The sequence below is a fragment of the Pelobates fuscus genome, chromosome 4, assembly GCF_036172605.1.
Source record: "Pelobates fuscus isolate aPelFus1 chromosome 4, aPelFus1.pri, whole genome shotgun sequence".
NCBI classification, from domain to species: Eukaryota; Metazoa; Chordata; class Amphibia; order Anura; family Pelobatidae; genus Pelobates; species Pelobates fuscus.
Window position 1 is genome coordinate 262,236,612 of NC_086320.1, and position 24,386 is coordinate 262,260,997.

The 24,386-nt window shown below is 37.8% G+C and overlaps 1 protein-coding gene across 1 annotated transcript in view; it reads left to right on the forward strand.

The window, feature by feature from the left end:
• The window catches only part of NPSR1 (neuropeptide S receptor 1), a 380,746-nt gene that overhangs the window by 338,440 nt on the left and 17,920 nt on the right, over positions 1–24,386 (forward strand). The window contains exon 6 of the mRNA XM_063450640.1: positions 6,166–6,242. Within this exon, the coding sequence (XP_063306710.1) occupies positions 6,166–6,242 (77 nt within the window). The remainder of the gene's footprint in view (positions 1–6,165; positions 6,243–24,386) is intronic.

The window sequence follows — 24,386 nt, forward strand, 5'->3', positions numbered from 1 at the left end:
TACGAAGCTCTTTGAAAGAATATAACCATCCCCCTACTATATTTAACAATGAAAAAGGTTTCTATGGTTGTGGCCAGTGCACAGCTTGTAGGAAATCTGGATGTACTAGAAGAATAACGAAGGATATAAATATTAAGGATAATAATAAAATTCAGATAAAACAGTTCATAACTTGTTACACTAAAAATGTGGTCTATTTACTAGTCTGCCCATGTGGACTAAGGTAAGTGGGTAGAATAACTAGACCCCTACATATCAGGATAAGAGAACACATTTACAAGATTCAAACGGGCTATGAACAACATAGTGTTTCTAGTCATTTTAAGAAGTTCCATAACCAGAAACCGGAAGGTTTAACCTTTACAGGAATAAATAAAATTAATAAAAACTGGAGGGGGGTGATTTTGTGAGGGAGGGAGAAATTAATGAAATGTGTCAAAAATTACAGAACGAGGGAGGAAGAACTGACAACCTCTTTCAGCTCCCTTGGAGTAACGGCATGAGAGGGAGGCATGGACCACACACGTAGTACCTGTGGGTGGTACTAACATGAGGCGGTTACCGTGTACCGGCTCCCTGCCCGCCACTTTTAAGTATTTAAATCAGAATTGGGAACTTGGAATCATGTAAAGAATTTACCCGGTTGATGAAGCCACAGGGTTAGTGGCGAAACGTGTTCCGGATTTGGCACATTGTTGCAATTTGATTTGTAAATTGTATTTATTTATGTGAATAAAGTGTACTACTTTTTATTTTAAATTTTGCATCCTGGTTCCCAGCTTTTTATACTACCAAAGAAGGGAGTGCAGCCCTTAGTCTGCATATCGCTCCGAAATTGAGTCATTACTTAATGACTCTAATCTTGTAAGTACCCATTTGGGATTTCCTTCTTACACTTTGAGCATTGTATCAACAATACTGCGCAATTGTGTGTGTTTCTATTCCCCACATAGAAAGAAATTACATCGCTAATAGGGGTTAGTCGCCTAAACGGACCTAGAAGTGATTCCAACTAGAGCTGAGTTAACAGCTCTCCGTTTGTGAGTGTAATATTTCCTCAATATTATATCTTTTTATACTTTATTTGTATAATCTGCAATATGTCCATATAATTTTTTTTATAGATGTCAACATATTTCACGTTCCTATAAAAGAGAAAACTTTGATCAAAATTGATAAAAAGGTGATTTATTAGTCTCATCTATATTGAAAAGCATTACATTCTTTTATGTTTGCATATATTTTCATTGCTTTATATTATCTTTCCATATATGAAAAAGTATTTAACTTTCACATTGTGTCCCAACTACCTTATAATACTTTATTAAAAAAAAAATATATATATATATATATATATATATTTTAAATTCCGCATATTCCTCTTTCTTTTCTGTACCCCTTTATCAAATGATTTTATACACAAACCATATAGTTATACAAATGGGTCAGAATAATAAAATTGCAAAATCATAACATGAGAACCTCTATCTCATATTGCCTCAAATGCTATCTATATGGTTACTTGATTAGCAATTCATTAAATTTTCCCTTCTTTTTTCTTTCCCTTTTCATCTCTTTCTTGTGAGATTGAAACCAAAGAAAAAAAAAACACATATATAAGTTCTTTTTAAAACCATCCTTGGTTTAGCAAAATGTTCCACTTTTTCAGTTGTTATTTTGCTTGCCTTGGGTCCATATAATTGTACATTTTGCCTTCATAATTTGTTAGTTTTAATGGGAATCCCCATTGATAATTAATATTCTTTTGTCTAAGTATTGTTAGTGTTTCTTGGAAATGTCTTCTTGCTGTTAAGGTGGCTGCTGAGATATCAGAAAAAAAATATATATTTATGTTTTTTCCTCTTTGAGTGGATTATTTCTGATTTGTTTCAGAATTGTGTTTTTCAAATGATAGTTTGCAAATCGCACAATAATATCTCTAGGTGCAGTCACCTCTTTAGGTTTCCTTAACTTATTGTTATCTCTCTAGTGGATGTGCCCCATATGAAGATATGACTGTAACTGAAGAAAATAGATCTAGCAAATAAGTTTCAAGTTCTTGGTTTGTAATACTTTCAGAGACACCTCTTATTTTGAGATTTTTCCTCATAGATCTGTCTTCTAGGTCAGATGTTTTTATTTCTAAGGATTGGTTCAAGTATTTAAGATTACATTACGGCTTAGGCATTTGCATTGTCAGTTAAACCATAAGCAGGTTATAAAGCCAGGAAGTTAATTCTAGAATTAGACTGCAGTACAATGAGGGATGCCAGAAGGGCAGGTTACAAAGTACTAGAGCTAAAGGTGCAAGATAACAGGTACATTGAAGTGAAACAGGTTTACTTGTGATGCAATAATCAAGCTTTCCTTAATTTGAGACCTGGGTTTAAATATGCACAAATAGAAAATGCTAAAAAGTATGACCTATTTTTTTTTTTTTTATATGAAGACCTTAAGGCATGAATCTGAAGCTTCATAAATGCTTTAATATTGTCTTTATAATCCAGAGGTATCACCATCTAAATGTACAGGTAGATCTTCAAGCAGAGAGCTTGTCTGGACCCTGCTGTGAATTTCCAGTAGTGGAACATCTATATCCCTCTTTTGTCCTTTCACTGTGGGAGCATGGAAGCTTATATGTGCTTTAAAAGACACACACATTAAGCAATTGGTTCCTTTAACTATTTAATAATAAAACCGGAAAAACTGTCAATGCTGGTCCTAATAAAAATAAAGGTGTTTCAAACACCTCTCGTATTTCTTCACCCTTAGATTATGTTTCTGCAAAGCGACTCATTGCCTAAAAAGGTAAGGGACAGGGAGGTTCAGTGCAAAAATAATGCTCAAGGAGTAATATCTAATTCAAAAGTAGAAATAGTGTTTTTTTTTTTTTTTGTAATAAAGTAAACTCAAGAAATCCATACATGTAGTCAAGGCACGATAGTTATAGCAGAAATAGCTTTGCTGTTTCTTTCTTGATTGCAGTTAGCTGTTCATTCCTTGTGTCTCACTAATGCCAAAACCACACATTGCTAAGCAGATAACTTCCATAATACAATATAAAATCAGCACCCGCGTTTCGGTCCAGTGAGCGTTTTTTTCAATGCAATTGTTTTGTTTCTTTGTTTTAAAACTTTGTTGGGCACCATAGATTTTCTGTATTTTACATTAAATGTTATGTCTTTCAATTTCATTGTCTTACTCTTGTAGGCTCAAATTTCTGTAGAATAGTTCATAAACAGTGAGTGATCATGAGCTAGCAAATGACTTGCAAAATGTGGGAAAAATTTAGATAAAAATTTAAAATTTTGCTAACATTTACATGACTTGTTGTTTAGCAAATTCAATCAGGTTTGAAAAGCACAAGTGCCTTCAGAGCTTTTAAATATAATATTGTCTCTAACATGTACAATAAAAAAAAAGTGTCTGTTTTATGTGTGTATACTATTTACAAGCATTTTGTATTATCTTAAGACTAAATTATGTAGTAATTATGTGCATAATATACCTCTTAATAAAGCAGTTTTGGAAATGTGTCATTATCAGACTGGGTTGCTTAGATACTATGGTGCTTAATGCTTTTCTCATCATTTTAGCCATGGTAACATGATAATTTACAAATAGAAAGTATGCCGTTTTTCTCTATGTGATGTGTATGAAGATATCCTTGAAGATAGTCTAATTAATTCTACTTTAATATAACATCTTTATGTGAGAATAGAGAAGAATTATCATTTAGTTTAGAAGAGAATGGAATGTGTCAAGGCACATTGAGGATGATATTTGCATAATCCCTTATGTGGACCTAAATTGTAAAAATATTATTCACATTTTACATTAATTGGCAAATTTAGTGCACAGTCAGAGATTAGTCCAAAATTTGGGATTCAATATTGTGTCCGAAAATTTCATTAAAAGTAAAATAATTCAGACATTTGTGAAATGTTCAACTGCTTCCAAGTTGACTTTGAATTTGTAACTTTGGTGACAGTCAGAGATTTATGTTTTTAGCTCTAAGCAGATATATTTAAAAAGCTCTCTGACCATGGAAGCAGTCAGCAAGTAATATTTTAACCTGCGTTTAGGCACCATGTTCCAAAAACCATAAATTCAGTCCCTAGACTGGTTATTGCATGATTATGGTTCTAAAGTCACTAAACCCAAAGAGATCTAGGCTCAATAACACTATGGAAATAACAATGGCGAAAATCTAAATCTCAAGTTGTAAAAAATGGATTCAGTCCTCCAGAGTGTGGGGCTGGCAACATTTTGACCCATAAGGCAGAGGAGTTATTTGTAAAGCCTAGGATCCAAAGTGGATACACACAGTATACCATCCAAACTGCATATTAAATAGAAATGGAAGGAATAACGTTAACCCTAATAACAAACGTAACCCTTAGTGGTGATGAGATATTTGAGTACAAGATTCATAGATTAAAAAAACAAACATGTCATACAAGTGACATGAAATAGGTTCCATGGATTTGTTTAAACAAGGCGCTCTCCAACATACTCATTTTTCTTCCCAGGGAAGCATTGCATAAAGAATACAATAAAGGTTTGCAAATCATGATCTGTACAATATTAAAAAAAAATAAAAATATATATATATATATCTATTCTTTGCAAATACCATGAGATAAGCAGTGTAAGGGAACAGCTGTAATGTGGCAGGAAACATAATATCACGTTCAATGCAAAAATCACTTAAATGTTAACTTTTAATTAGGGTTGGAATGACTCATCCCATTTGTTAACCTCCCTTGCGGTAATCCGGAGCATGGCTCGGTGTAATTTTTCAGTACCAAAAGTGGAGCCACGCTCGGGATTACACTGAAGTATCACTTACCTTGTCCCTACAAGCCCCTGGTGTGCTCCTGCAGTGTCCTCCGCCCGATGCCGGCATCAGTCTTCCGGATTCCCTTCCCTGCGAGCGCTGGCGACGCAGGGGTGCGGAACCAGGTGGGAAATTCAAAAAAGTAAACATACACACAATACATTGTAGTACATTCTATTCTGTTAGGATTACATTACTGTGTCAAACCTTTTCACCTCAGTTTTTGTCCCAGTGCTTTGTCCAGTTTCCTGCCTTCACTTTTACCATTCTTTTTGCCTGGAAACTTGAGAGCATCCATGGCATCCAAAAAGTGTCCCTTTAGGTCAAAAGTGGTTTTAGACCAACTAGAAAACAGCGATAGTGAATTAGAATCACTTGCAGAATTGAGCGATAGTGATTCACGGGAAAATTCGTCATCAGACACTGAAAGTGATGACAGCGACCATTCTGCGACTGAGCTCAGTGATGTGCCAAATTGGTGCTCTGTTGACTGTGGTACGGATTAGGTAGCGCCACCATTTGATTGATTTCAGTCCTTATTAGCTACATTTATTCAGCCTATAGCATAAATAATTTCTTGTCGTTTGTATGATCGTTATAATGAATCCAGAAATTATTTTTGTACGTAACAGAGCAAATAAAAAAAATATTTATAAAGTTCTGTAAACAAAATTGTGATCTTGCTGAGTTTATCTTACAAGTACTATGGCAAATGTAAATAACATGATTGTATGACCTACATAACAATTTTTTTTAAATAAAGAAATAAATAAGAAAATTGTGTCATTTTGACTGCATTTTATTTTATTGTAGAACATAAAGAGCAAGTGTTCCATTTGTACTTTTTTTTGGTTGATTTGTGATCTATAGATTAGCACAGCTCTAGTTATTTTGATTGCATGTGGTTTTGTGCTCAAAACGTCTTCTCTGAATTTTTATTTTGTTATACATACACTAGAACTCTTGTCAACTCATGAACATTAGTCTATTTAGACTTGAACAAAGACTTTAATCAAGTTTGCTCTAAAGGTACACCTGAGATTAATCCACATTAGCATACTGAGGCATTCATGTCATTTACATCTAATATGTTTATGCAAATTTTCTACCTACGTCATACGTTCCTCACATTTATTTCATTTTTTTTTGGTCATTTATGTTACAATACCCTATGAAAGGTAAGTAATAACATCCCAGAAATGCTCTCACTGTTTTTATTCTTTCCCTTCATTTTTTGATTTCTTGAAGGTGAATTGGTAATCAAGCTGAACATGTATCAAGCACAACTTAATGATAGTTTTTTTTCTTTCTTGTTCTAATAACAGTGTGATTTACTTCATCGTAATAAGAACTATATGGGTAAAGAGCAAAGCGCATGCAGTGATCATTTCCAACTGTACTGGTGAGTAATGTTGTTTGTTCCTTCTCTTTCCAGGTGTCTCTTGAGCCTCTAGAATTAGCATACTAATGATCATGATTTATTCATTTACCAAAAGATCATAAATTTGTACACTATACAATATACCTACTGTCAATTCCTAACTCTGTAGTGTTCCTGTAAAATATATAATATATTAATACTAATAAAGATATGCTATATATAGTTTGTTATGAATGTGTGTATGTTGTGTGCGTGTATATCATGTTTATTAAACCAGAAACCATGAATAAATGTAATTAGCAGGCTACATAAATAAAATGCTGTATAATTTATTATGTTATAACTTATGACCAAACAAAATACAAAGCCAAAATAAAATTTGAACTACCGCTTAAAACACTACTTGGACAATAAACAGTACTAACAAATTGTTGGACAGCTAAGTTGTTTCCCAACATGTATGTTTGAAATCACCACTGTGTTTACAGGCTGTATTATTATTTGGTACAGCCATAAGAATACTCATACACAGGCACTGCTTTGAATAGCTTATATTGAAGGGCACTAGAGGGTACTGCAGTGCCAAGACAACGAATATGAATATGAAAACGAATATGTAACAAGATGCCTGGCACAGTGCAGCATTGTGTTTGGCTTCATTTATATGTAGCCATCCATAATGGAAGGCTGGGACAGTCAGAACCTATTTGTCCATACAAATACACCTGCCTAATATTTCAACCCTGTAGCCAGTTTCATTTTACTAATTTAACACTTAGATATGTTGTTGTCCTATGAAGGTAAGGTATGGGTGACTAAGCATTTCTTTAGTGCTGTTTTTCTTTCCTAGTTTAAAAAAATAAAAAAAAATAAAAAAAATATATATCTTTAACAATATAAATATATATTTGTGGTCGGGGACAATAAGCGGAGTTATGTTAGTGCTGCTGACATTCGAGTAGGCCTGTAAAAAGAGGGCCCACCAATTTAAATGGCTTGAGAAAGGAAGTAGTGGGTGGGGTGAACCAGACAGTCTCAGCCCAGAGGAAGGGGCAACCTGTGCCTTTATAGCAATATCCCTTTCCACAACTACAGGCTCCGCCCATAGGCTCAGCCTTTCCGTTTGTGGTCAGGGACAATAAGCCGAGTTATGTAAGTGGTGCACGAGTCGGTTGTGGTGTGCCGAAACCAACATTCGGGTAGGCCTGTAAAAAGAAGTCAAAAAAGTTAATAGTTTAACACTTTAGTTTAACACTTTAATAAGTAGTTGTCGACATTACGCAATCAATACTTTACATGTTATCAGCATTGCAAATTGCTGTAGTGATAAGCATCTTGGGCATAGACACTGTAACATGGGATCCCAAAAACCATAAAACAGTGTTTGTTATGATGCTTAGTAGATTTTGAATTATAATTTGTTTCATCTAAAAATTTGGGACAGTCGAATTTCTTCCACATGGCGGCTCAGATCAGCCGAATTTCATTATTCGGGAAAATTAATGATATGATCCAAAAGTATATGAAAGTGGGTGAATCAGTGTACTTCGAAATATATACATAATCTAAATATTATGTTTTATAGTACACTGATAGGTCCATTGTTCTGACATTTGATTTACAGATCAAGTGCAAAAGAATAACCAACAGAGGGAAAAACAAGAGAAATAATAAAAATCAATATTTACATATTATATAATTTATTAAATCTATAATATATAAATATATAGTGTGAATGAATATCCCCATCACTTTCGGCTCCTTTCATTTATTTTGTTTGGTTCCATAGTCTTTTCGTTTGTTACGTTCGGTTATTCATACAATGCTCCACTGGGTGGCCGCCATTTTGTACATACAAACTCATGTGGCTGATACAATGGATGGCAGCCATTTTGTATCCTGAACACTGGCAGCCGGACTTGGTCATCGAGTGCCTGGAACTGATTTCGCCCAGGCACTCCCACGAACACCGGTCACCAGGGACCCACGACTCATTCTAGTTCCAGTTCACCCATATGAACGGCGTTCGGGAGTTACAGACTAACGAACATGGGGAGCATTGTACACAAACCAGTTTTCCTCTATCTTATGTGGTTTTCGTACAGGACCCCACGAACGAAGACCGTCTCTTTCCACCATTTCCATGGAACTATTTTGGGCTTACTCCTCGTGGCAGACCGGTCAGAACTTCCCTGCAATGGTGATTCAAAACTACCGAATATATCTGGGTGATTTTGGATATATTGTTCGCCCAGATCAATATATCCACTGACTTTTGTGGGGTTTTCCTGTATTTTGGGGGTGTTGCAAAATTGTGTATTTTTCTGTACTGGGAGATAATTGAGTTTAGTATACTTACTGACTCAATTATCTCTCAGTTACAGAGGTGTTTATGGACTATATAAATTTGATGCCTGTTCCATTAAAATCAGTCTTCACCCAGAATTAAGCATTGGCTCATGTGTGGGGGGTTATTCTATGCCACTGATATTTTGCCTGTGGGAATTATTTGCTGTTTCTCATGGAAAAGGGGTATCTGTGACGGTGATACATTGGCAGACCGTCACATTTATATATATTATTTATTTACTGCTCCTCATTTTTCTCCTTTGGTCACTTTTCATTTGATCTGTGAATAAAATCAACATTTAGTCAGCCATACATCATCTTTTTTCCCATCACTCATCTTTTTTTGGCACTGTAGGTGGATTTCAGAATCAAAAAATCAAAACGTACATGCTCGGCCATTTTATTTATTTAGTGATACAGCAACATATATCGTCTTGGAGTTTGTGAATTTAAACAATCACCAGATCAAGTGCAGACAAAACAAATCTCCAAGTCAAATGCTCAACATGTTCATTTCATTTAAAAAATTAATTTGAACTGGATTCATTGTCTAATCTAGATTAGAATAGTGAACTAATGAAATGCAAAGTATTACATTTGGAAATTGTGAATAAGTTCTTCGTTCTCTGTCATAATGGCATGATATGGAAACTTACTATACTATACTAGTACTATAGCTATACATTATCCATTTTAATTATTTAAGTGGATAATTAAAATGCCTAGTTCAAATACTGACATTATACATTATTCTTGTTACTAGATATTGGAATAACTGCCTTATTTGCACTGCACTTTTATTTCTTCCCAAAGAAGAAAACACACTAAAAGGAACCAAATATAACTTCCAACTGACACTAACTTGGATAACCCAAAGTTGTGTGTATCATCATTTTCAAAATCCATTCCCGACAGATGGTATTTACCCAAGTGGAATATCCATAAGCATCATTTTCTGCTTTAATAACTTGAAGACTTCACATCTTTTCTATGGACATTTCACATCTGTCTACTGACATGTGTTCAATTTTGTATCTTTTTCCCCATGCAGAGCAAGAAATGCAACCCTGTGAAAACACATTGCCTTTCTCATTTTCAGAGAGATTATCTCCTGTTCTGATTTTGTCTTCTCCTTCTGTTTCCCCATATGCTACACTCTCTATTTTTGTTCACAAGTTGCAAAATAAACACGTTTTTTATGGTACAATTAATGTAACCCTTTACTATAAGAGTCTTTCATTTTGTGTAATATATTTGACCTTTTAAAATATTCACAATTTCGCAGTAAATTCCATAGCGCTGTACAATAGGTGGACATGTAATTGCAACAAGACGAGCTGGACGCACACAAACAGGGGCCTGCTCAAAAAAGCTTGCATTCTAGAGGGAGTGGGGTAAAGTGGCACAAGAGGTAAGGGAAAGAAGTAAGGTATAATAGTTTACAATGAAGGGTTAGTTTATTGGATAATGCAGTTGCAGAAGAGAGAATTGGGTGGGTTACCAAGGTACAAGGAAGGGAAGCTATTAATTTAATTTATATGCTTTCCTAAAGAAGTGAGTTTTTATCTTTTGAAGGAACTGAGACTGGGTGAGAGTCTAACGGAGCAAGAAGGAGTTCCATAGGAACAGTGCAGTCCTAATACTAACATACATTGCTTCCCATTGCTGGAAAACAATTTCTCACCCATGATATACTTTTAAAAATACTGAAGACAATCTTCCCTGATATTTTTTTTTTATATCTAAAAAGGAACAGTACCTTCTCTGGATTTACCCAATGGATTGCAAATCACCCAGAACTTGTATTAACCATTTTCATGAGATGCTCCATTGAATTGTTAATTTATATTAAAAAAAATTGCAAAATACATCATAATCCAGTTAATTATCTATCCATCCATTTAACATTTTCGTCTTCCTTAAATTACTTATGTAAAGAATACAAGACGGCAACTTAACAAGTGATAATCATTCCTTATATACATTGCATACCCTTGTGATAAATTGACAGAAACATGCCTCAAGTGGCCAAATGTCTAAAGAAAAAACAGAAAAAGGGGGGTGGGGAGTCTCTCCTGTGGACCCAAACACGAGTACACCTCCAACCTTGTGGAGGCCTCAATCCATCTACGGGGCTCACAGTAGTCTTCCGATGGCTTCCATATTTTGTTGAATACTTGGAGTGTGTTTCAAACCTTTGTTGTTATGTATGGTTTTGTGTGTATGTCTATCAGTGAGCTTTTTGTAGTGGGCTGTGTGTAAAGAGCTTGTTGTTGTTATTATTATTATTATTATTATTATTGCCATTTATATAGCGCCAACAGATTCCGTAGCGCTTTACAATATTTTGAGAGGGGGGGGGGATGTAACAATAAATAAGACAATTACAAGAAAACTTACAGGAACAATAGGTTGAAGAGAACCCTGCTCAAATGAGCTTACAGTCTATAGGAGGTGGGGTATTAGAAACATTAGGATAGGAAATATCAGGTAGGAGTGAAGCAGAGCTGGAGAAGAGAGCAAAGCACTATCCCATAGGAGAGAGCAAGAGACAGGTATGTAAGGGAGAGATTACTCTGGGAGGCCATACGCTTTCCTGAAGAGATGGGTTTTAAGGCCCTTCTTAAATGATTGAAGACTAGGGGAGAGTCTGATGGCAGTAGGCAAGTTATTCCAAAGGAGAGGAGCCGCCCGTGAGAGGTCCTGCAAGCGCGAGTTGGCCGTACGGGTGCGAGCAGCGGTCAGGAGGTGGTCGCGGGCAGAGCGGAGGGTACGAGGAGGGGCATACCTCTGGATCAGTGAAGAGATATAAGAGGGGCTGGAATTGTTCAGTGCTTTAAATGTATGGGTTAGCACTTTGAATTGACTCCGATAGGATACAGGGAGCCAATGTAAGGACTGGCAGAGGGGCGAGGTGTGAGAGGACCGACTGGATAGGAAAATCAGTCTAGCTGCAGCATTCATTACAGACTGTAGCGGGGCAGTACGGCTTTTGGGGAGACCAATCAGGAGAGAGTTACAGTAATCCATGCGGGAAATTACTAGAGCATGGACAAACTCCTTGGTAGCATCTTGCGTAAGAAAGGGGCGGATGCGGGCTATGTTTTTGAGTTGGAACCTACAGGACTTGGCAACAAACTGGATGTGAGACTCAAAGGTGAGACCAGAGTCAAGTATGACGCCAAGACAGCGCGCTTGTAGGGATGAACTTATGTGGATATCACTGACTTGAAGGGAGAGTGAGAGAGGAGGATCAGTATTAGGAGGAGGAAAGACAAGGAGTTCAGTTTTAGAGAGGTTAAGTTTGAGAAAGCGTGACGACATCCAGTCAGAGATGGAAGAGAGGCAAGCAGTGACACGTTGCAGGACGGCCGGGGAGAGGTCCGGTGAGGAGAGGTATATCTGAGTGTCATCAGCGTACAGGTGGTAGTTGAATCCAAAAGAGGCAATAAGTTTTCCAAGAGAGGCAGTATAAAGAGAAAATAGAAGGGGACCAAGGACAGAGCCTTGGGGAACTCCAACCGAGACAGGGCGAGGGGAGGAGGTATCCTTGGAAAAGGAGACACTAAATGAGCGTTGGGAGAGATAGGAGGAAAACCAAGAGAGGACAGAGTCACAGAGACCGAGTGATTGAAGAGTTTGAAGGAGGAGAGCATGATCAACTGTGTCAAAGGCAGCAGAGAGGTCGAGGAGAATTAATATGGAGTAGTGACCTTTGGATTTAGCAGAGATTAGGTCATAGAAACATAGAAACATAGAATGTGACGGCAGATAAGAACCATTCGGCCCATCTAGTCTGCCCAGTTTTCTAAATACTTTCATTAGTCCCTGGCCTTATCTTATAGTTAGGATAGCCTTATGCCTATCCCACGCATACTTAAACTCCTTTACTGTGTTAACCTCTACCACTTCAGCTGGAAGGCTATTCCATGCATCCACTACCCTCTCAGTAAAGTAATACTTCCTGATATTATTTTTAAACCTTTGTCCCTCTAATTTAAGACTATGTCCTCTTGTTGTGGTAGTTTTTCTTCTTTTAAATATAGTCTCCTCCTTTACTGTGTTGATTCCCTTTATGTATTTAAATGTTTCTATCATATCCCCCCTGTCTCGTCTTTCCTCCAAGCTATACATGTTAAGATCCTTTAACCTTTCCTGGTAAGTTTTATCCTGCAATCCATGAACCAGTTTAGTAGCCCTTCTTTGAACTCTCTCTAAGGTATCAATATCCTTCTGAAGATAGGGTCTCCAGTACTGTGTACAGTACTCCAAGTGAGGTCTCACCAGTGTTCTGTACAATGGCATGAGCACTTCCCTCTTTCTACTGCTAATACCTCTCCCTATACAACCAAGCATTCTGCTAGCATTTCCTGCTGCTCTATTACATTGTCTGCCTACCTTTAAGTCATCAGAAATAATCACCCCTAAATCCCTTTCCTCAGATGTTGAGGTTAGGACTCTATCAAATATTTTGTACTCTACCCTTGGGTTTTTACGTCCAAGATGCATTATCTTGCACTTATCCACATTAAATGTCAGTTGCCACAACTCTGACCATTTTTCTAGTTTACCTAAATCATTTTCCATTTGGCTTATCCCTCCTGGAACATCAACCCTGTTACATATCTTAGTATCATCCGCAAAAAGACACACCTTACCATCAAGACCTTCTGCAATATCACTAATAAAAATATTAAAGAGAATGGGTCCAAGTACAGATCCCTGAGGTACCCCACTGGTGACAAGCCCAAGCTTCGAATATACTCCATTGACTACAACCCTCTGTTGCCTGTCACTCAGCCACTGCCTTACCCATTCAACAATATTGGAATCCAAACTCAAAGATTGTAGTTTATTGATAAGCCTTCTATGTGCAACAGTGTCAAAAGCCTTACTGAAATCTAGGTAAGCAATGTCTACTGCACCACCCTGATCTATAATTTTAGTTACCCAATCAAAAAAATCAATAAGATTAGTTTGGCATGATCTCCCTGAAGTAAACCCATGTTGTCTCTGGTCTTGAAATCCATGTGTTTTTAGATGTTCAACAATCCTATCCTTTAACATGGTTTCCATCACTTTCCCCACTACTGAAGTAAGGCTTACTGGCCTATAGTTGCCCGACTCCTCCCTATTACCTTTCTTGTGAATGGGCACAACATTCGCTAACTTCCAATCTTCTGGGACTACTCCTGTTATCAATGATTGGTTAAATAAATCTGTTAATGGTTTTGCTAGTACACCACTAAGCTCTTTTAATAGCTTTGGGTGTATTCCATCAGGTCCCATTGACTTATTTGTCTTTACTTTTGACAGTTGAAATAGAACCTCTTCCTCTGTAAACTCACGTGTAATAAATGACTCATTTATCCTTTTACTTAACTGAGGTCCCTTTCCTTCATTTTCATCTGTAAATACCGAACAAAAATATTCATTGAGGCAGTCAGCTAGACCTTTATCCTCATCTACATACCTTCCTTCTTTTGTTTTTAATCTAACTAATCCTTGTTTTACTTTTCTTTTCTCATTTATGTATCTAAAAAAAGTTTTGTCCCCCTTTTTTACTGACTGTGCTATTTTCTCTTCTGTGTGGGATTTGGAAGCTCTTATAACTTGCTTAGCCTCTTTCTGCCTAATCTTATAGGTCATTCTGTCTTCCTCACTCTGGGTTTTTTTATAATTACTAAATGCTAACTTTTTGTTTTTTTACTATTTTGGCCACATCTGCGGAGTACCACAGTGGTTTCTTGAATTTTTTGCTTTTACTGACAAGCCTAATGCAATTTTCTGTTGCCTTCAGTAGTGCAACTTTTAAATAATCCCATTTCTTTTGGACTCCATATAAATTGCTCCAGTCTGATAATGACTCCTTTACACATATTCTAATTTTAGAAAAGTCTGTTTTTCTAAAGTCTAAAACTTTTGTTTTTGTGTGGTGTGACTCAGTCACTGTTCTTATATTAAACCACACTGACTGATGATCACTGGATCCTAAACTTTCACCTACAGTAATATCTGATACCAAATCTCCATTTGTTAACACTAAATCTAGTATGGCCTCTTTACGAGTTGGCTCCTCAACGACTTGTTTTAGAGACAATCCCAGTAGGGAGTTTAGAATATGTGTGCTCCTGGCACAAGTAGCTATTTTTGTTTTCCAATTCACATCAGGAAGATTAAAGTCACCCATGATGATAACTTCCCCCTTCATTGTCATTTTAGCTATTTCTCCAACTAGTAGATTATCTAACTCTTCAATTTGTCCTGGGGGCCTATAAATCACACCTACACGAGTTACTGTGTGATTACCAAATTCTAACGTAACCCAAACTGACTCTATGTTCGCCTCACTAACCTTTATTAGGCTAGATTTTATGCTATCCTTTACATACAGGGCCACCCCTCCCCCTTTCTTGCCTTCCCTGTCTTTTCTATATAAAGAGTACCCTGGTATTGCTATGTCCCAGTCATTTTTCTTATTATACCATGTCTCAGTAACAGCGACTAAATCTACACTATCAGTTGCCATTATTGCCACAAGTTCATGGATCTTATTCCCTAAACTGCGAGCATTTGTAGACATGACTCTAAGCTTATCATTTTTTAACACACTTGCTACAGGCACCTTCTGTCCTTGTTTTGGGGGACAATTGGATTGATGTTTTATCACCCTTTTGCCCCCCCCTCCTAGTTTAAAAACATCCTAGCAAAACCTCTGAACTGCTCACTGAGAACATTTGTTCCCTTTTGAGAAAGATGCAAACCATCTTTTTTGTACAGTTTATTTCCATTCCAAACAGAGCTACCATGAGCAATAAAGCCAAATCCTTGCTCCCGACACCATTCACCAAGCCACAAGTTAAAGTCCCTAATACGCATCCGCCTGTCGTTCTGAGTGTTATGCACAGGCAGAACTTCAGAGAATGACAGTGTGGAAGCAACCTGCCGTATATCATTGGCAAAAACACTAAAAACTTCCTTAACCTCTGAAACCTCATTGCAAGCCAAGTCATTTGTCCCTAAATGGACAAGTACATCCAATTCCCCTTCCTGCTTTGCTTGCTTAACAATATTACAGATACGTCTCCTGTCTCTGTGAGCAGTAGCTCCAGGAAGACACCTCACAAGACCACCATTGTCCATCTCCTTATTAAGGTCATTAGTCACTTTGATAAGAGCGGTCTCAGTAGAGTGGAGAGGGCGGAAGCCAGACTGAAGAGGGTCAAGGAGAGAGTTGGAATTAAGGAAGTGAGACACACGGGTAAAGACAAGTCTTTCCAAAAGCTTTGATGAGTAAGGGAGCAGGGATATGGGACGATAGTTAGAGGGGGAGGACGGGTCAAGAGATGGTTTATTCAGGATAGGTATTACAGTGGCATGTTTAAGGTCAGCAGGAACAGTGCCAGAAGAGAGAGAGCAGTTAAAGATGTGTGTTAGGATAGGCACAAGACAAGGGGAGAGAGATCTGATAAGGTGAGATGGGACAGGATCAAGTGGGCAAGTGGTGGGGCGAGAGGAACGGAGAAGTGCAGCCACCTCTTGTTCAGTAGCTGGGGAGAAAGTCTGAAGGGTAGGGAAAGCATGATTTATGTGTGGTTGAGAAAGAGAATGGCAAGGAGGGGAGAATTGTTTCCTTAGCTGTTCAATCTTGTCAGTAAAGTAATATGCAAAGCTATCAGCTGTAAGGTTAGTTTTGGGGGTGGCCACAGCAGGGCGGAGAAGGGAATTAAAAGTGTCAAAGAGACGTCTGGGATTAAGGGAGCATGAACTAATGAGAGAGGAAAAGTAGGACTGTTTGGCGAGGGCAAGGGCTGCGCTGTATGAAAGCAACATGAATCTATAATGAAGATAGTCTGCCTGGGTGCGGGACTTCCTCCAGGAGCGTTCAGCACAGCGGGAGCAACTCTGCAGATAGCGTGTTAATTTATTATGCCAAGGTTGGGGTCGTGTTCTCCTCGAGGTGCATGTTTGGAGTGGGGCTGCAGTGTTCAAGGCAGATGTGAGGGTAGTGTTATATGTGGAGATGGCCAGTGAGGGACAGGAGAGGGAAGGGATGGATAGCAGTTGTGAATCAATGTCAGCCGACAGCTGCTGGAGGTCAATAGAGTTAAGGTTCCTCCTGAGCTGAGGGGGGTTAGGCTGAGGTTGTTGGGTGAGGGGGTAATTGAGAGCAAACGATAAGAGGTGGTGATCAGAGAGAGGAAATGGAGTATTGCAGATATTAGATAATGTACATGAATAGGAGAAAATAAGGTCGAGGGTATTGCCAGCTACATGAGTGGGAGAATTAGCCCACTGCAATAGTCCAAGGGAGGAAGTAATTGAAAGTAGTTTAGAGGCTGCTGGGGTTAAAGGTGGGTTAATGGGAATATTGAAGTCTCCAAGAATTAGGGATGGAATGTTGGAAGAGAGGAAGTAGGGTAGCCAGGCAGCAAAGTGGTCAAGGAAGAGGAGAGGGGAACCAGGGGGACGATATATGACGGCAATGTTAGCAGAGAAGGGTTTGAAAAGGCGAATTGAATGAATTTCGAATGATGGGAAAGAGAGGGAAGGGGGGGTGGGCAGGGTTTTAAAGGAGCAGTGGGGTGAGAGAAGAAAACCTACACCGCCACCTTTAATCTCCGCTTGTCTTGGATTGTGGGTAAAGTGAAGACCACCAAAGGACAGTGAGGCAGGGGTAGCAGTATCCGAGGGAGAGAGCCATGTTTCTGTTAGTGCAAGTAGGTTTAGGGAGTGTGAGATAAATAGGTCATGGATAGAAGTAGATTTAAAGGTGCTGCACACAGAGCGTGCATTGAAGAGGGCAGCTTTAAAAGAGGAATTATAGTGAGAATTACATGGAATGGGTATTAGGTTGTTGTGGTTTCTGTTGTGTGTATCAATGAGATTGTATCAATGTTGCCGTCTTGTATTCTTTACATAAGTAATTTAAGGAAGACGAAAATGTTAAATGGATGAATAGATAATTAACTGGATTATGATATTGTTTGCACATTTTTAAATATAAATTAGCTTGTCCATGCTCTAGTAATCTCACGCATGGACTATTGTAACTCTCTCCTAATTGGCTTTCCCAATAGCCGTATTGCCCCGCTACAGTCTGTAATTAATGCTGCCGCCAGACTGATTTTCCTCTCTAGTCGGCCCTCTCACATCTCACCCCTCTGTCAGTCCTTACATTGGCTTCCTGTATCCTATAGGAGTCAATTCAAAGTGTTAACCCATGCCTATAAAGCACTGAATAATCTTAGCCCCTCTTATATCTCCCCGTACGGCCAACTCGCGCTTGCAGGACTTTTCGCGGGTGGCTCCCGTCCTATGGAATAGCCTGCCTACCACCATCAGACTCTCCCCTAGTCTTTAATCATTTAAGAAGTGCCTTAAAACTAATATCTTTAGGAAAGCCTATGGCCTCCCAGACTAACCTCTACCTCACATCCCTGCCTCTTGTTCTCTCCTAAAGGGCAGCACTCTACTCTCTCCTCCAGCTCTGCTCCACTCCCACCTAATTTGACTTCTTTTCCCTGTCCTAATGTGTTTTATACCCCACCTCCTATAGACTGTAGGCTCGTTTGAGCAGGGCCCTCTTCAACCCTTCGTTTCTGTGAGTTTTCTTGTTATTGTCCTATTTATAGTCAAATCCCCCCTCTAATAATATTGTAAAGCGCTACGTAATCTGTTGGCGCTATATTAATCACAGTAATAATAATAATAATTGTGAATCAGTGAGAGCTTGCCTCTGTATGCCATTGAGATTGTTTGTTTGTGTGAGCTTGATCGTGCATGTTTTGCCTCACAATCTGATCTTTGCAAGTCAGCGTTTTTATGAGGAAAACTATGAACAGGTTTCAATGAAACATCCAACATCTATTTTACTATATAATTTTCCTAGCGCATAACCATGGCCTGATTTGCCATAAGGCCACAGGGGCCATGCTCCCACACCACTACAGCCACCAACCCCACACTACAGCCACTATCCCCAATACAGTTCTATACCCCTATACACCAAATATAGTGTACCCCAATACTGTCCCTATCACCCATTTGAGTTATATCCCCCACTACAGCCACTACCCCACACTATATGCCACAATCCCACCCACTAGCGCTCTACTATAACCTGATCTGCCTCTTTGTCAGTCTCAGCCAATCCTATGGTAAAGCATTGTGATTGGATCATGCCACCACTTCTGATAATGTCAGCAGACAGCTTGTTTTTTTGAGGAAAACAGCATGCAGAGTTACCGCTTCAGGCTTGAATACAAGTAAGATTTTACTATTTTTAGGGAGGCATGAGGGGGACAGGGTGGCTAGATGGTGGTTTTAACCCTATAGGGTCAGGAATACATTTTTGTGTTTCTGACCCTATAGTGCTCCTTCAAACATGGAATACTTTGAGTCTATTTTTGCTGTATACAATAGCTTTGAGACACAACTTGGGAAAAGATGCAAAGCCAGTGAACCACTCATGGACAGCATGAGGTTGGTTACCAGTTTGCTATTGAGGCTTGGTAGTGTTTGGGAAGCAAATTGTGATTGAAAACATCACTAAAAATGAAAACATCACTAAAAGTGATTTCTGTGGGAGAAGCAAGTCTTATGGCTTGACTGGTGTGCAGATTTTTGTTTAACTTTGTATTAACTATCCACTATCAGGTGGAGGGGGTTTCCAATCACAATTTTATCATCATAACCTTTTTGGTTTTTGATATATATATATACGGCAGAGGTTGCATTGTGGAAATTGGTCTTCAGGCAGGAGGAGAGTAAATTTGCCTCTGCACATAACTGCAAAACTGCAATTTGATCCTTACATTTTTTTTTTATCATTATATAACCTGTAACATAATTGATTTTTTCATACGGGTTAACACTAAACACCAAATTGTAGTGAATGGAAAATGTTCAATTTGGGCTGAAATAGCATCTCATCTCATACAACTCTAATACACATACAATTTTATGCACATATACAAACTTAAATTTGAGATTATAACATGTATTAATATGTGTCTGTTGTCTATCCCTGTTGCATGAAGATAGATTTATTTTATAGGAATGGATAAAAACATCCATTTCCACATTAGGTGATTTTTTTTTTTCTATTCATCAAAACACCTGTTTCCTGAAAGTGAAATTTTGTTCTGAACGTCCAATGATTTTATACAATAAAAAAAAAATAAAAAATAAAAAAATTAGGGAAATATTTGAGCAGCCAAAATAATCTGGGCCAAAAAGCATCTATTAAATTGTTGCAATGCACAAATGGCTGCAATATTGCCTAGCGCGTAGGCTATAATAACTTGTTTTGCTTTGCCAATTCTGAGTTGTCAACTTGTTATAACTATATTATTATATCTCTATGGAGGAGATAAGTGTTGATACAACATTGAAGGGAGAGGTGAGAAACCAATCGGATTGCAGCTAGCAGATGATTATTGCTCAAGTATTAAACAGAAGAGCAGGGTAACTCAACTTGGGGAGATTGAAGGTTATTTGCCACATAGTTTGCAAATCCATTTGAGAGCATTGGGGATTCACAATGTTTCCTTTGACAAAACACACTAATTTACATTGGATAGTGTTTGGTGGACATGACAATAGATGATGGGCAGCCAGAAATAGAGCAAGCCACACACTCTACCTATCCCATTAGCCCAGAAAGTCATTATTAGGAGGCAAAGCATGCTCAGACAGGTGATCTTTAAACCATTTCAGAGGCACTACTCTCCTTTTTGCTGCTTGATGGTTAATTTTCTCCACACCAAACTGCCAAGAGACTCCACACAAGCCAAAGATACTAACCTGTGCGGTATTGGAATTACACTGCTTCTGCTGGGAGAAGTACCCAAATACAATATGTTATGTTCTATCTGCAAATCTTTCTCAACCAGCGTGCCACTATGTTGGGGAGTTGTATCAGAGGGGTACTTTTTCTTTAATCTGATGATCACACATGAAAGATAGCATCATTTCAGGGCACATACCAACTAATTTGCAAAGACAAGCTTTTAGTAGATCTTTCAGGGATTTCCTTCTATCATGGAAGATGTGACTCCACTTACAGCAATGAGCTGTGCAATTCAGTGGGTGATTATATTTAATCTGCTGGTTTGACATTGCTCTGGACTGAAATCCAACAAACTGTTCTGGACTGGCAGACACATCTCTGGGATGATGAGGATTTTGAGTCCATCGGTCCCTGTTGGCTAGTGGCACTGTGCTTAATATTCCTCCTGCTCTGCCTAAGGGTAATAAAAGTTTCCTTGTGGGATTAGGACAACACAACATTTCTGCTGACGCTAAATGATAATGGGTTTGTTTTTAATTATTACAATTAAAAAGATAAATTTAGGAAATGAATGAGTATTGTGTAAGGTAACACAACTTTATTCAGAAAAATAGATGTTTTTGTGGAAACTGGATTTCTCCTTTGTGCGTTTACTATTTTACTGCTACTGTGTTTGACTTAGGGAAATCCTACACTGTACATAGTGCAGTGTAGTGTTTCCTAACACACTGGACTGAACATGCTTAAAGAATTTTTTCTAAAAACAAATACAGATAACCTCTAAATCAGTGAATAAAAGCTGGTGTAAGTGTCAGTGGCTAGGCACAGCAATAACCCAACCTCCAATCTCACACTAGGGTCAACTAAAATATTATTAAACAGGATATATCTATCTATCTATCTCCAACTCAAAATTATGTAAGTGTACCACTGGCAGAGGCTAGACACAGCAGTAACTTAACCAGTTTAACAAGGATCAATAACCCAAGCTATGTATGTCCCACTCAAAGTTGGTATAAATGACGGAAGCAATTTAAGAGGGCCTTCATTTATTTTATTTTTTAACTAAATATTGCTGTCAAAAAGGATTTTCTTTCTACATCAGTTAACAAAAAGACCTGTGAAAATCTAAATCTAAGTGAATCAAATGTTGTATTAGTGGTTACTCATAGCAGCTACTCCCACCTTAGAATAAATTAAACTATTATTAAACAGGATGTAAAACTATCTACAGTTTTGAAAGTTTGTGTAAGTGGCACTGTGCCACTGGCAGGGATAGGCACAGCAGTAATTTAACCAGTCTCACTAGGGTCAATGACCCAGGCTATTTATCTCCCACTTAAAGTTGGTGTTGGTGTTAGCACTGGTAAGAGCTAGGCAATAGCAATGTATTTAATATTATTATTTTTTATTTTATTAAACAGCACATTACAAAAAAATAATAATTTTCTTCTACAAATAGTGGAACAAGCAGATGTCAGACTCTAAATCAGTCAATCAAAGTTGGTGTAATTGTCAATGGCTAGGCACAGCATTAGCCTAACCACCTGTCGCATTAGCCTAACCACCTTCAAATGAACCTATTATTAAACAAGATGTATCTATCTCCAATTTAAAGTTTGTGTAAGTGGCACTGTTCCACTGGCAGGAACTAGGTACAACAGTAAACAAACAGTCTAACACACTGGTATCAATCAACCACACTATTATCGTCCAATCAAAGTTGGGGTGGCCTTGGCAGTATTTTGGCCAAGAGTAACTTTTTTTCTCTACACTACAAAAATAAAAGATTTTCTTTCTAGAAACAGTTAACAAAAATACTTAAAACTCATAATCAGTGTAACAAAATTGGTGTAAGTGGCACTGACTAGGCCCCGCAATTAACCAGTAACCACCAGTCTCACATTAGGATCAATTATCTACTTTACTCTCAAAGTTGTTGTATGTGGCGTGGCACTGGTAGAAGAATCACAACACTAGGATGATCAATGACTATATTCCGCTACTTCACATGTACAGCAATAGTAAAACACTATATAACACTGCCGATGTGTCTCAATAGCTGCAGTCAAAGTGTCTAGAACAATAATGCTCGGAAATAGAGATTTTTTTTTTATTTTTTTTACTCCTCCTCCTTTGTTTACTCTATTGGTCACTTGTCAGTTGATCTAAGAATGAAATCAACATTTAGTGGCTGCCCTTAACTATTAATCATGTTTTCCTCCTTTTGGTTGGACAGGAGATTACACCGACATAATTGGACTTTAGATTTTTGGCCCTCTATTAAAAAAAAACAAAAAAACAACTTCCTCTCTTTTTTTTGGCCCCATATGCAGAACTGGTAATCCAGAGGCATCCAAACATATTCAGACATCGACTTGATGCTTGCTAGGTTTTATGCTTCGGAGAGTTGTTTGGCCGAACATTCCTTCGGACAAAATTCAGCTGAATCTCGAGCAAACATTAGAGCAAAAACTAATGCTCAAGTCTACTAACTGTGGCTTCAAACATCTCATGATTTAAGTAAAATTTTATACATATTATTATTATTTTATTTTTATTTTTTTTATGATTGTATTGCTTCCAAATTCAATGTGTAATTATAATATGCATCACACAAAGTAAAATAAATAGCATATTCTAATCTAGAGGGAAATGTAGACAGGAAACTTTAAAGCTAACATATTTCTATATGTAGGTCATATAATATGTCACAAAATCTTTTTCCAATACTTGTCAGTTCACTTAATTCATACTTTGCCATTTCACAGTACAAATGGGATTTATAACAAGCTACGAAAACAATGAGATTAATTTTATGACATAGTTGATTACCTGTCTTATAAAACAAAATAACCCGCCAAAGGGCAAGCTGTTTGAGTTATTGTCCATTCTTATTATTCTCCTGTGCTCTGTTTTGGTTATAATTAGGATTTTCTGAAAAGTATCTAGATAATATGTGTTTTATTTTATCTTGAGATGAATTTATTTTATAAGACACAAATGAACTTGGGAAGAAAGTGGATTGTTCTTTCAAATTAGTGTAAATGAATTCTGAGGTTGCATTTACAACTGTTCTATCCATGGGATTTTTCTGAACTTTTGAAGATAGGTGTCAAATTTGTTCAGGGCTTTAGTGGGAGCGAATTTTAATACTCTACCTAGTAATTTAGTTTGAGCTATGCTCAATGGTTTGGATATGAGGTTAAAGATACTGCACTGTTCTGGTGTCTGCATTTGTCTCTTTCTTCTCCTCTGTGTAAAAACTCTTCCTCTAGTTCCCCTTCTTCCAGGCTTCTCCTTCTTTTCTCTGGTGACCTCCTTATGTCCCCCATAGTTCTGTGTCTGTCTTTTGTGTATGATGCCTGAAAAACCTCCTCTGTAGGTGAATTATTCAGGTGGGTGAACTTATTTGCGATTGAGATGGTATCTGCCTCTTGTGGTAGCTTTTACCCTCCTATCTTCTTTCTGGGATCTTAGTCTAGGTCTAGGTGCCTGAGTAAATTCTTTCCTTTGAACTACCATTTCAGGGGACCTCTGGGTTTTGTGGGGATGATCATGGTCTTCCCTCCTAGTTGGTGAGGGACGGGTCTTAGTCCATTCCGTATGTTGGTTGGATGTTATCCTGTTGTATCTATGGTAACCCCTTTTTGTTGGTGTAGAATAGGTAGGTGGTTTCCTCTGATTATAGTGTCTAGCATTCCCATTTGGTGGCTGGATATTGTTCCTAGCCTGAGGGAATCCTTGATGATTTTTGAACAAGACCTTACTTGATTATTCACATAATCGTGTTTGTCTCTCAGATATTTCCTCTTTTTAATCTCTACCACCCAGTTTTTTCTCAACATTTATCTTTAAGTCTTCGGTCATTTGAGAATAATCGTCAGGCTGCATGCTCTCAATCAAGAGTTTCTGGAAGTTGTTAATTTCTCCATCCAATCTCTTTAGAGTATTTCCACGTCTTCTAACAATTAGGCCCATAAAACCAAATAAAAAATTCTCAAGCATATCCATCCATTCTT